At 36.8% G+C, this 13,506-nt stretch overlaps 2 protein-coding genes across 6 annotated transcripts; one reads left to right on the top strand and one right to left on the bottom strand.

Moving 5' to 3' along the window:
- LOC107617486 (F-box/LRR-repeat protein 14) lies at positions 65-4,201 on the top strand. 4 transcript variants are annotated; one of them, XM_021112485.1, is made up of 15 exons: positions 65-376; positions 460-588; positions 660-801; positions 980-1,126; positions 1,554-1,628; positions 1,752-1,823; positions 2,004-2,075; positions 2,234-2,386; positions 2,514-2,585; positions 2,757-2,828; positions 3,041-3,112; positions 3,259-3,402; positions 3,493-3,564; positions 3,681-3,827; positions 3,940-4,201. In XM_021112485.1, exons 1-15 carry the CDS (start codon positions 242-244, stop codon positions 4,125-4,127), a joined length of 1,692 nt encoding a protein of 563 aa, XP_020968144.1. In that variant the 5' UTR covers positions 65-241; the 3' UTR covers positions 4,128-4,201. The 4 variants fall into 4 exon arrangements, with proteins under 4 accessions (XP_020968144.1, XP_020968145.1, XP_016174741.1 ...); XM_016319255.2 differs by having other exon boundaries at positions 66-376; positions 2,315-2,386; XM_021112486.1 differs by lacking the exon at positions 2,514-2,585.
- On the bottom strand, positions 4,318-13,182 carry LOC107617485 (topless-related protein 1). Of its 2 annotated transcripts, none has more exons than XM_016319253.2 (26): positions 12,936-13,182; positions 12,322-12,459; positions 12,029-12,208; positions 11,833-11,946; positions 11,592-11,750; positions 11,103-11,280; positions 10,861-11,005; positions 10,635-10,744; positions 10,358-10,523; positions 10,130-10,239; positions 9,965-10,034; positions 9,789-9,862; positions 9,587-9,682; positions 8,193-8,288; positions 7,958-8,085; positions 7,609-7,843; positions 7,364-7,525; positions 7,199-7,285; positions 6,824-6,970; positions 6,423-6,533; positions 6,150-6,329; positions 5,936-6,064; positions 5,758-5,853; positions 5,391-5,579; positions 5,141-5,307; positions 4,318-4,821 (listed from the first exon to the last, which is right to left on the bottom strand). In XM_016319253.2, exons 2-26 carry the CDS (start codon positions 12,399-12,401, stop codon positions 4,611-4,613), a joined length of 3,420 nt encoding a protein of 1,139 aa, XP_016174739.1. In that variant the 5' UTR covers positions 12,402-12,459; positions 12,936-13,182; the 3' UTR covers positions 4,318-4,610. The 2 variants fall into 2 exon arrangements, with proteins under 2 accessions (XP_016174739.1, XP_016174740.1); XM_016319254.2 differs by having other exon boundaries at positions 4,318-4,818; positions 12,936-13,180.

Genomic DNA, 13,506 nt, shown 5'->3' with positions numbered 1-13,506 from the left:
GTCACTGTCACTGATATTTTTCTTATTCATGAATGCATTCCGTATAAGTAACGGACAGCTACTACTTATTTTGAATTGAGATGTCAAGTGTTCATGTTGACGTCGTGGGTCCCATTCACATTCCCATCCGCCATCCCCTTCCAACTTGGTAACTCCTTTGCCATAATACCAAACTCGCCCCCATTCTTTCTCATAACTGTCAACTGCTAAGAATCAGAATCAGAATCAGAATCAGAATCCGATGGTGGTTTCTGGTAGAGGAGATGCACACAAGCGTCTTTGCAGCTCCAAATTCTTCAAATCTTGGGTTTCTCATCCACAAAAGGGACAACACTGTCCATCACTTCTCAATTTGTGCATCCACGCAGCCACCCAGGTGCTCCTCCACCTTCCACCTTCCACCATTATCGTTTTGTTTCTCTTTGGTGATCATTAACTCATTCTTTCCTTCCTTTACAGGACATACTTCAATATCATACCTTTTCTGAACTCCCACCGGATTTAACTCAGCAAATTTTCAACAACCTACTTTTCTCTGGTCGTCTCACGCTCCCTTCCCTCCAAGCTTTTCGACATTGCACCCTCCAGGTATTAGCTATTATTAGCTCAACAATTGTGTGTACTGTGTACTTGTGGATGATCATGTTATTGTTTGACAGGATATTTACTTGGGAGAATATGATGCTGATGTTGTGGATGATTCTTGGATGGATATCGTCTCATCACAGGGTTCATCTCTGCTTCATCTGGATCTATCAGCGTCTCAACTCACTGACTATGGACTTAGCTATCTGCAACAAGGTAAACATATCATTTCTCTAAATCTTAATCCCTGTGACCCAATTTCAGATGGGCTGCTCTATATCTGTGGTATGCTATTCTTACAATTTATGTGGCTCTGAATTTTATTGATCTGCATATAAAGGATAAGAATCTTCTTATGCCCTCAAGGTTTACATCTGACATAAAACTCTTGCAGGCCTGACAAACTTGACGAGTTTGAGTTTTGGAAGAAACCATGCAATTTCTGCTGAAGGAATGAGTGCCCTTTCTGGTCTAGTTAACTTGGTCAACTTGAATTTGGAGAGATGTCCTGGGATTCATGGAGGCCTTGTTCATCTTCAAGGTCGTTTCATATATTCAACTTTTGGAAAACATGAAGGAGATAATATCATTTTACGCTTTGGTTCAAATCATTTGTCATTGGATGAAAGAAAAAAAAAATGAACATAATTGTTTGAGTTATTCTAACAACCATGCTAGGTGTATACCAAAATTAGCCACCAAGATAGAATAACATTGGAATACAAAATATACATTAAAAATGAGTTAAACTACACATGTATTTATACATAAATACATGGTGGTTGATTGTAGTACATGATTTTGGTGTGCAAATAGCATTTTTGTTATTCTAATTGAGAAAAATTGAGGTTCAATTCTTTTATTGTTAATGTTGTTAAGTTAGTGAGTTTCATACCTTACCATAATGTTGTACAGTTCAAAGTTTTGTTTGCACATCACAATTCAAGGATATGGTCCATACTTTTCAGGTTTAACCAAGTTGGAATCTCTGAATCTGAAGTGGTGTAATTGCATAATAGATGTCGATATGAAACCTCTATCAGGTTGGTTTCATATTCTTCCGTATGTGAGGCAAAGTCACTAATATTCTAATTATTACATTCACTGCACAAGCATACATGGTGAGATGAGTAACAGCACAGATTTTTCATTGAATTTACCTGCAGAGCTTACAAACCTGAAAAGTCTTGAGATTTCCTCCAGTAAAGTCACAGATATTGGCATCCGTTTTCTAAAAGGTATTGTGCATTGCATTGTAGAACTGTTCCAACATATAGCCACTAGATTTGTTTCCACAATGCACTGATATTGTGTTAATGGCGTCCAAATGTCTTGTGTACGAGTGTTTCTGATTAACAATTTAAGAGAAAATGAATTTCATAATTTCATACTCATCTTCTTTTCTTGCCTCATTTCAGGGCTACAAAATCTTGCTCTGTTAAATTTGGAAGGCTGCTTCGTAACAGCTGCATGCTTGGATACTCTTGCAGGTTGAATCACTTCACAGACCTTATTTATTTATTTATTTGTGGGGGGAAGGAATAAGTTTATCTTGATAATATCTATGCCAAAGAGCTTTAGGTGTATCTTCTTATTCATTTAAAAAGTGAAGGTTTCAGGTTGAACCAACTTACGTTACTTTTTAGAGAACTTTCTTTGTTGGATTTAAGATTAACTAAAGAATCATTCAAGCAACAAGTTAATATTGTGATTGATTGTTTTCTGCCAGAGCTTCCAGCCCTCTCGAACTTGAATATCAGTAGATGCAATTTTACTAACAATGGATGTGAAATGTTTTCACGTAAGTTGTAGACTTGTCAGTTGTACAGCTAGCTACTCAATATATACTTATTGGGTTTCACTTTTTGGTTGTGAATACTAAGTTTGTATTATTGGCTTCTTTTGTTTGTTTTCTTTATTTCTGTCAGGACTGGAAAATTTGGAAGTGTTAAACTTGGGATTTAATGAAATATCAAATCCATGTTTAGGACACTTGAAAGGTGATGATTGTTGAAATATTGCGGAATTTGACCCATAATCTTGTATTCTTGCTTGCAGTCATTGAGTATTAATTTCGTATGCATAACATTTCCGATACAGCGCTACTCAGTAACATCATATTTGCTAGGTTTGAATTGAATACCAATTTATGTACCTTTTTTATCAAGCAGGACTGACAAAGTTGAAGAGCTTGAACCTTGATTCATGCAGAATTGATGATGATGGATTGGTCCACCTGGCAGGTACTTAATTACTTATGTTTGAATTTATTACATAAATATGCTTTGGATGGTAATTTGCCACAAACTTAAGGAAAGAAAATCCAAAAAGCCTTAGCAGTATGCACCAAGCATCTATTAGGTTATTTTGCATGCATGTGTTTTGTCATTGAAAATTCACATATCCGCTCCTTACTTAATGAATTTACAATAATTTGAATGCTTTTATATTTTAGGCCATCAGCAATTAAAATGTCTGGAACTCTCTGATACAGAAATTGGAAGCAGTGGACTTCAACATTTATCAGGTTTAATATGCAGCCATGTTTATTTTCTGAATTGATCATATAATATATTTATATATGCATGAGCTATATATCAGAGTAAGTAGAATTCTGTGAACATTTTTTTATAGTGATATTCTATTTATTCATTTTATATTTTGTTGGTATAGGAATGTATAGTCTGGAGAAACTAAATGTGTCATTCACAATGATTAGTGATAGTGGTTTAAGTGAATTGTGTGGACTGTCATCTCTCAAGTCACTCAATTTGGATGCTCGCCGTGTTACTGATTATGGACTCGCTACCCTTGCAAGTACGTTTCTATGCAATGATTTTCTCTCCTTTTTTTTTTTCTCTCTCTTTCTGTTGTTACCAATAATCTCCATCATCCATGCTCATGCAGGTTTGTCCGGGCTTACTGACCTGGATTTGTTTGGGGTACAGATCACAGATTTTGGAACAAACTACCTCAAAAGTAACAACTGTTTTAATTTCTGAGAGTGATTTTGATACTTTGAATGTATCCCGCTTGAATTATTTGGATTTTGTATCATATCTTTACTAACTTTGTTTAATTTGTATGGAAAACAGACTTTAAGAGCTTGCAGTCGCTGGAAATATGCGGTGGAGGATTGACTGATGATGGTGTGAAAAATATAAAAAATCTTTCGTCTCTTATGTTCTTGAACTTATCACAAAACTCCAACCTCACAGACACTGCACTCCACTTAATTTCGGGTACATTGTTCTGTTTGAGAAAAACATGATCATGAGCATGTTCTTGTTTGGTCTGTAATCAGTGTCCTATTTTTAGTGCTCATATTATGCATGCGATTCCACCTCTTTTCAGGGCTTACTAGTTTGGTTTCTTTGAATGTTTCAAATTCGAGGATCACGCGTGATGGGCTGCAGCATCTGAAAACACTACACAAGTTGAGGTCTTTGTCAATGGAGTCATGTGAGGTGACAACAAATGACATTAAGGAACTTAAATCAAAATATCTCCCGAATCTCCTAAGCTTTCGCCCTGAAGAGTGAAGACCAGTTTAGGATTATTATGTCCTGATTGTACGTACATTTTACAATGTTTGTTGACTTATTGTTCGAGTCGCCACTGCTTGGTGCAAATCTTTATTTATTTTCATGTAGAACCATTGTAATTCATCTGGATTTGCAAGTGTAAATATACACTAATTCAATGTCTAAATTATCAAATCAGTGTTGGCGATGAGGAAGATAAAGATACGATTGGCCAAGTTAGAAAGCGACGGTAGTTTATACTTAACATGACTACACAAAAGAACAAGTTAGGATGGAGATGGACCAACCAATGTTACTTGGCGGAAGTACTCAACATATCCTACATCTATAAATATCATCATTTAACTTAAAGAAAAGAAAAGAATTTGAGGCGTATTGGCAATTGCATTTAAGTACAGTACATAAACTAGTGGGTTGCTTCTTGAAAGGGCCAGCAAGCCAAGTATGTAAAAGAAACTTGTCTTTGGCTGTGACTTTGGATCATCTCTGGGCAGCTTCTTCTGAAGAAGCACCAACTGAGACAGCTGCTGCATTGCTTGCTGACCCATTCTCGATGGGTGGAGGCACGCCCCATTTTCCTTCAGACTCGAGGGGCTCAAACACATGCACTCCACCGTCCGAAAGTCCAACTGCAAATTGATTTGGTTCTTGTGGATGTGCAGCGATTACAAGCGGTTGTACATTAGAACTGCTGGCACAGACAACAATTGTAAAATGTTACCGACCTCAATCAGATCGTATTTATAGCATAAAACAGAATAACTGAAAAGAGGTAACAGATAATACAGGTTAAAATACAACTACTGTGGACTTTGAAGGACTTCAAAGCAGAGTATCAAGCTGCTTGCTTCCAATAGAGAACGAATAACAATTATAAATTAAATCTACATGAAATGTGTACCTATAAAATGTTCTGTATTTGCAAAATGATAACTGAGAAACAATTTAATAATTCAAGGACAGAAATGTCTTGCAAACTTAGATAAAACATCCATCAAACAAGGCATTACCTGACACCTGCAGAAAGATATGCAGAAGGATTGACTCGACAGCGTAATCTGAGGTTTGAAGCACTAAACACACAGACTGTTGCATCTAAGAAGCTGGCGTATATGAGCTGACTATCGCATGAGAAAGTTGCATGCGATATAGGTGCAGCAGAACTTTGTGGAAACCACTGCAATTTAGCATAATTTATCAGATAAAAGACCAATTAAATAAAATGTGCAGTAAATATAAAACTCAGCTAAATGAATTTGCCTGCTTTAGACATTCTAGTTTCGTTGCTTCATAAATTGCAAGCTGCGTTTCATGTACAACCAAGAAGCGTATCTGATCCTGATGAAACTGTACACGTGTATCTGCCTGCACTGGTTGAGTCCTTCCAGCAGGAAGTTGCAAGAATCTAGTCTTCTGTTTCTCCCATCCATCAGTATTCCACACACAAATCTGCACATTAGATGAATAAATTCCCATATGACAACTAATGACAATTGCATTGCCAACATCAAGCTCAAAGTAGGCCATTAATTGATGAGAACTATTTGGATCTCCAAAACTAGTTCCTTTAATGCAATTTAATCATCAAACAGATTCTGGAGGCAAATCTACACTGAACGACCATTACCTGAGCATCTGCCCCAGAAGAAACTAAGACATTCAATACATGAGAGAAAGCAAGACCTGTGATTCTTTTAGTGTGGCCTTTGAGTTTACTTTTAACCTGCAAATAAGAAAGTTATGCATAAACACCAAATTACACAAATCATAAGTTAGCAGAAACAGTTTATGAACAGCAATCATACCTCATCTACACGGACATTATATATCTGAATTGAAGAATCATCCATGCCTATAGCAATGATATTGTTATCCTGAGGATGGAAAGCAAGAAAGGTTGCAGCAGGTGGTGGAGGCATGAAAGTAGTCATTGTCTGCACTTGGGCCAAGATTGAAATTGATCAGTTACAAGCCAAATACAGTCTTGAATAATGATAATGACTAGGACTTATAGCTCACCTTAAAAGTCATCATATTGAACAGAGAAATCTTCCCCCCTGATGCTGACATTACATAAGAATCATTTTTAGAAAGAGCAAAGCAAGGAACAGCATCCTCAGTATTGCTATCACCAATGTCATTTGTCATCAGGATGCCACTTGAAGGTTGCCATAGCTGAGGTGGCACACTGGCAGTGGCCTACACAAAGAAATGTAAACATCATGTATTCATTCCCAAGTCACCAAATCATAAGTAATCAGTTGGCATAAGTAACTTCACATATTATCACACCTTGCCAGAAGAATTACGGTCACTTCGCGGCCACTTCCAAAGCAGATGAATGGCATTTGAAGCTAATGCCAGAATAGCATTGCCTGAATTAGTGTATATCAACCTTGATATCTGTCATAATAAGGATAGAGATTATCAGATTACTTAGTTTGAAGAGAGTAAGGGAGGTTAGAAGAAGGAAACTCGAGGGAGGGCTTAACATTATCCACCAAACTACCAAAGGTAGCACTTATCCAGGAAATTGCAGGTGAGGTTTATTTTATTTTTAATTTTCCTTTCTTCTCTTCATACTAAAATTTCTTTTATAAGAAAGAGAAAGATATCCAGGTATTAAAATGATTTATAAAACAACTAAGTTTCACTAAACTTTCAATATTGTATGCGTAAGGTAAACAACATACCTTGGTTACTCGTACATTCTCAGGTAGCTTTAAGGATCTACACTGAGATGGTTCACTGATTTCAGTAAGCTTCCATATCTTTGACTTATCATTGGATTCTTCACTTATTCTAGGTTTAACATCTCCCAAGTTTCGGGCATCTCCATTCTGATGAGTTGAAATCCACAAGTACTTAAATTAATACTAACACCAAAACACTGGCAATGATAATAAATACATCATAAGAACTACAGTAAAATGCCACTCCCCTTTCGAAGGGAAGGGAAGGAAAGGGGCAGAAGAAAGTATACACTCTGGTACAAATAAGACTTGTATATTCATCTACAGAAATATAAATAAATAAATTTCAAAAGAGGAGCTGCAAGAAAAACAGACCATTCCAGCCATAGCTACCACAGATGGGACCCTTTCTGAAAGTGCAGCACTACTGGCAGCAGCTGTGGAAATTGGATTTATTGTAGGCTGCCACAACCACAAAATTCATGTTAGCCTATATCTTATTAATGACAACCAATAGAAGTATAATGACTACAAGTCTACCTTCGCCATGGCTTCTGACGTTCTTGATGCATCATACATAGAATTCTCTAATGAACGCAACAAGCGCATACCATCTGCATTGGCTAAGATTTTAATTCCATTTTCATTTGCTGAGACAGCTAAAAGAGCTCCATCCTTGTTGAAACGAATCCGTGGACTTGCCTAGAATTCAGGTAAGGTTATAATTAGCAACTAGTGTTTGCAGAGACCAGCTCTGCAATTTGAAATAAAATAATGAAACTTACAGGGAGACCCCCATCAGCATCAACTTGTGTCAAAAGCTGAATATTGTCCATATCCCAGAACTTAATGGAGAAATCATCACCCGCAGCCAAAAATCGATTTTTGGTTGTATCAAATTGTACAACACCCAAAGATCGTTTGCGAAATCCTTGATAGGTCCTTTTAACAGCTCCCTCGCTTTCATTCCACTCAACAATAGAGGATTCCCCATCCTTGCTTGTCCCACATGAAAAGAGCCTATAGTATATATATTCAGAGCAGAAACAATGAATGTGAAAAACACGTACTATAATTTTCAACCATATAAAAAGATTGAGATCAACATAAGAATCCAAGGTTGAGAATATGGACCTTGTACCATCAGCGCTATAGGCCATGGTGGTGCACCAACGACCAGGAGCATCATAATCAACACGAGATCCCAAATTGTCATACAACCATGCTTTTATCTTTCCATCTAATGCTGTTGAAAAGATGAACTACAACATAAAAACCGAGTTAGTCTGCAAAGGGAGCTAGAGGAATCGCACAAACAGACTCGAGTGAATTTTCCCAAACATATGAATCTAAACTTCTACGGTTCTACCTGAATGTTTTCTTTATAATGTGGGCAGACAGAATAAACTGGAGCCTCGTGACCTTCAAAGGTATACTGCTTTGCACCCGTAGCAGCATCCCACACCCAGTGGCGGAGCTTAGTTCAGACAAGGGGGGGCCATGGCCCCCCCAAACTTTTTATAAAAAAATTAGTAGTACTTTTTCAAAAGATAAAAAATAATTCAATTGGTTTAAATACTTTACTATGACTTAAAGTACCCAATAAATTCTGTACCTTACTGATATCCTCGGCTAACAAAACTCACAATCGAGAACAGGTCAAACACGTCGCAAGTGCCAAGAATCTCACATCAACAAACTCATACATCGATTTCCGGTAACAAACCCTAAAAAGCCAAACACTACTCAAACGTCCACCTTCCTTTACTACGCGGTCTATTTAAACAGACGAGCAAACCTCGTCTGGGGCAAGTGAAAAACAGTGATCATAAGCTACTAGGAAAAACGACTTCATAGCACCAAACCCTACAAATTCCTTATTTTTACTTTTGCTTGTTGAAGTTTATATTACCGAGCACTAACTTGAGTGTCGGAGTCCTTTTTGCAGGTTCCACGCCGAGGTCTTCAGTTCCGAGGAGAATACTTCCGAGCCCCTGACGGAGCTTGTAGCCGATCACACTTCGAAAGCTTTATCTCGCAAGGAACAAGTTCAATAAGCAACCCTCTCTCTACCTTTAAGTTCAAATATAAAAAATTAGATATTTTTATTTATTTAATTTAATATTATTTTATATTTTACTATTTATTTAATTTAATTTTTTATATGATAAAAAATAATAGAATATTCAATAAGTATTAATATTATTGTATTTGTATAAATTGATACAAAAAAATTTAATAAATATTATAAATTTTAATATTTATCCTTCTAACTTCTTTTTTACATATTCTACATGATATATATTCAAATTTTTATATAAAATAATAATAAAAAAAATCAAAGAATTGATGCATTTTTTAAGAGGAAGCCTAATATTTAAGAAGGAGAACATATAATTTTTACAATATCAATACCTATAGATAGTTCTTATACTTTAATGAATCACGAAAAAAGTGAGATACAACCTTCAAAAGTTCAAATAGTTACATCTGATGAGTTTGACCTTAATTTTTTAGAACGAGACCCTGAAAAATGGCTTTAAATTTGGCAATATCACCTAAACCAGAGAGATGAGATTAGACGAGCTTATCTTAAATGGGTCCATATCAAAAGTATTTTGAGAATTATCTTCTATGTGGCCCCCCCAAAATTTTGTTTCAAGTTCCGCCACTGCCCACACCTAAAGTTAAATAACTTAGTTAGCAAAATATGTTGTCATCTCCACTTCAGAAAACCAAGTCCATGCTTTGACAAAAACCAACCTTAATGGTCTTATCATCACCACAAGTTATCACACATAGTTGTTTATTTGGATGGGAAAATGCTAAGTCATTTACTCCACCAACATGAGCATCAATCTACAAAAAGAGATTCAAAAGTAAGCATTGCAAATGGTTATAAGTAAAATATAATGTAAGAAGATAGAATTATCCAATGTGTATGCATGCAAATGTTTGTGTCTACCTCCAGGTGCTGCCGTACTTCATCGCCACCATGATAAGAGTATATCTGAACAATGTGCCTTGAGTAAGCAACTCCTGTTTGTTGAACAAAGTCATATTAATGATTGGTTGCGTTGACTTCAGAAAGTATACATTAGAGAATATCATAAACGAATAATTTAAAAACTTTCAACTTACCGAATAAAGCACCATCTGGACTCCAAATCACACGGTTGACAGAAACACCTGGATCTTTGACAAGAGCAGCCTGAATTGCACATATATAGCTTTATTTCAGTAACTATAAGTTACAAGTAGCCGGGCTTGGTATAAAAATGCATGTATAAAGGAGAAAAGGGGAACCTGAAATGGCATTGAACAGGCACTAAGATCCCAAACTTTGAAATTCCTCAAGACCAACCGCTCCCTAGAACCCACTTCCCACAAAGCAATGTCCCCAACATTTGTACCAACTGACACATTGCATGAAAAGAAGGAAGAACTTATGTTTAGCTGAGAACAATAACATCAAATACACACAATTAACTCAAGTGAAAAACACTATTGAAAGGTCTTAGAAAGGCAGCAGACCAAGAAGTATAGTCTGTTGAACTGGATGGAAGTCCATGCTCATAGGAGATGAACCCTGGTTCAGAGTCCGCATAACAGTCTTTGGCAAGTCATCTGGTGCATTAAAAGCCTGGCCATGACCATGACCTGGGAACGTGGCTGACAACACATTGACAGGAAGATTTACCTGCACAACATGATGAAAAGTTGATACCAGAAATGTGAGTTGTAAAAATTTGTATAGATAAGAATTACAAGACCACTAGTGATTTTTTTTCCCTAAGTGGTATCAGATTACCTCATCCGACATTCCCATTGGTCTTGTTCTCTTAGAGACATGATCTGAATCTCCAGATGGGTAGTCAACAGAAGGATTAGTCGGAGGGGTCCTAGGGTGCTTCAAAGCAGCTTAAACAAGACAATGAAACTTGTCAGAAGTAAGAGATTGAATTTAGAACCATAGCCAATTAGATGTTAAAACCACTACAAACTCGAGAATAGCAGGCCGCAAGAAAATGTATTACCAGGGATTGATGGTGCACCAAGACCTGTAGCAGTACCAAGACCTATAGTGGCTCCTCCAGAAACTGCAGCATGTGCTACAGTGGTAGGATTTGACATCCAACCAGCCAGGGGTGTTGGCACAGGTGCTGGAGTAGGTTGAAAAGGCTATACACATTAACCACAGAATAGTCCAGCACCAAAATAAGAACCAAAAGATAACAATATGTAATGCCTACGAAACCAAATCAGTAAAGTAGCCCACCCCATGTGCACCAAGAGGAGGAAACCCTCCAGCCTTTGGCAAGGATCCTAGTAGTGGATTATTAGCAGGAGATGGAGCTCTTGCACCGTTGGGTTGTCCACATGAGTGATCCACAAAAAGTGTTTTTATATCTGGATTTGGACGTGGAGTCTTACAAAGTTGATGCTGCCAATTCAAGCTGTAATTTTATTTTTGAAATAAGAAAACAGAAAACATAACCAGTTATCCATTAATACAAAACAACATAACCAAATCGGCTGTATATAGAAACTCTTCGGAGCCAAAGCATATGAGGTAGCTTCAGTTCAAAAGAATGATTTATCATTTAATAGCAAAGAAAAATACAATGATGCATGCATAAGCCAAGAAAAAAGAAATATGATATATGAATATGGGACATAAGCTCCATCAACACTAAGGTTAACTCAGTGCTCTAGTTCTTATTCAACATTGATAGACAAACCAGTACATTGGACTTCGGATAATTACCTTTGATTGATGAGAGTACGTAACCTTGAGTTTTTAAGGTTGGGAAATTGCAACTTGTCACGGAATAAAGGATTTGCTTCGATTAGTTTTTTTAGCTCAACCAACATGATTGCTCTTGCAGACTTCGTATCGCCATATTTAGACAATTGTTCATTTTCCCTATGATACCATAAAGTCAATGTCTGCATCATCTTACAGAGGTTTTACCCCGAAAACCAGAGCTAAAAATATATATTCTTACCTGAAATTCTCCAATGTCAAAAGCTGTGTGATTTCCTTAAAAAGTTCTTCATTAAATGTTGCAAAGACCTTCAAATCCTTCACCAATATCTCTACAGCCTTGGACCGATCATGCCTAACAGAACATAAAACAGCTCAAGTTACATACACATTCTATTGTGTCAACAGAATACAAATGTGAACTTTAGTGAACTTACTTATCCAATGCCTCCAGGTACTTCTGCTTCCTTATCTCGAAAAATATCTTCATAGAGTACCTATTATCATCTACTTTAGTGAAACCAGAGAGATACCTCTCAACCTCATCCCAATTGCCATTGTGCACTTCATCCTCAAAATACTTCATGTTAAAGAAAAACCCAGACTCCTGTTCAAGCCTTTTTTTCCCCATAAAAACAAAAAGATTAATCAACTAATGTGAAAAAAATAAATAAATTGCACATAACCGAAAACAACAACAAATAAGAAACTATAATGCAAGAAAACCCACTTATGAACAGTCTCTTTGAACTTTTCCTCGTCCAGAAACTGCAAGATCAGGAACACCAACTCCCTACTGAGGGACGACATCGTAACCGCCACGTCCTTCGATTAGATATGCACCCAAATGAGCAACTCTAAACTAGATCTGCCACAAAAATCCCATTTTTATATCAAAATATTGTAAAATAAGAAAAGATAATAATTTACAAAGAAAAAACTTAGAGAAATTCCATACCTACCTGCTACAAACAGTCTAAAAAAAGTGTATAAAAAATAAACTAAAATCCAGACCGAGAATGAAATCATTCAAGTAGCAACAGAAAAGCATTTATGGAGTAAAAGCAGGAAGATAGTGTAAATCAAGTTTTGGGGGTGAAAATGAAAGAGAAAACAATTTGACTCTTGGATCAAAGGGAGACAAGGAAAGCAGCTTTAATCTCACAGGGGAATCCAAGATGCAGCTGATAAAAGTGTTCAAAAAGGAAAAACAAAACAAGCCAACAAAAAAATAAAAAGTCGAAATTAAAATACTACGTCGGGAAAAAGCTACAAAGACTTTAAAGTTTAAAGCAACAGATTCGGAAAACTGAAAGAGAGAGAGAAAGTTTGAGAAGCTCTCACCTTCGTGCAGAGCTCCACACATGGGAAGAAAGGGACCCCGAATATGGAACCCAACAAAAGGCACCACCACCACCAACACCAACACACACACACGAGAACTCAAACCCCAAACCCCCAAACCTTTCTCTCTCTTCGCTTCTATTTGGACTTTTCTCTCTCTTGGAACTAATGGCCTATTATATACTCACTCTCTTGCTTCACACACACCACTTTCTCTCTCTACAGATATATTCATATTTATTTATTTATGTTTATGTTTATATATTTATAAATAGGACACTTGAACTTGCAGAAATAGAAGTATTTTATATGCGAGGCGACAGGGAAGGGAGATGATAAGCACACTTGACTATCAGTGATAGGCTATTGGATGCATGATAAGCTATGAGATAGGAAATTCCGCTTATTTCATAAGTGCAGTTAAACAGGGGCCCACCAAACCGGCTAGGAATCTCGAGCTGACAGCTGTCCTTCAGCTCGTAGTAAGATCAGAAGGAGGGCTGTGATTGTGTAGTATATCAGGGCTCGGTGGTCGTGTAGCGATGGCTGTTGGATTTAGATCGATGATATT

This window comes from Arachis ipaensis, chromosome B09, assembly GCF_000816755.2.
Source record: "Arachis ipaensis cultivar K30076 chromosome B09, Araip1.1, whole genome shotgun sequence".
NCBI classification, from domain to species: Eukaryota; Viridiplantae; Streptophyta; class Magnoliopsida; order Fabales; family Fabaceae; genus Arachis; species Arachis ipaensis.
The sequence above is the reverse complement of the archived record's forward strand: the minus strand, read 5'-3'. Positions and strand labels throughout refer to the sequence as shown.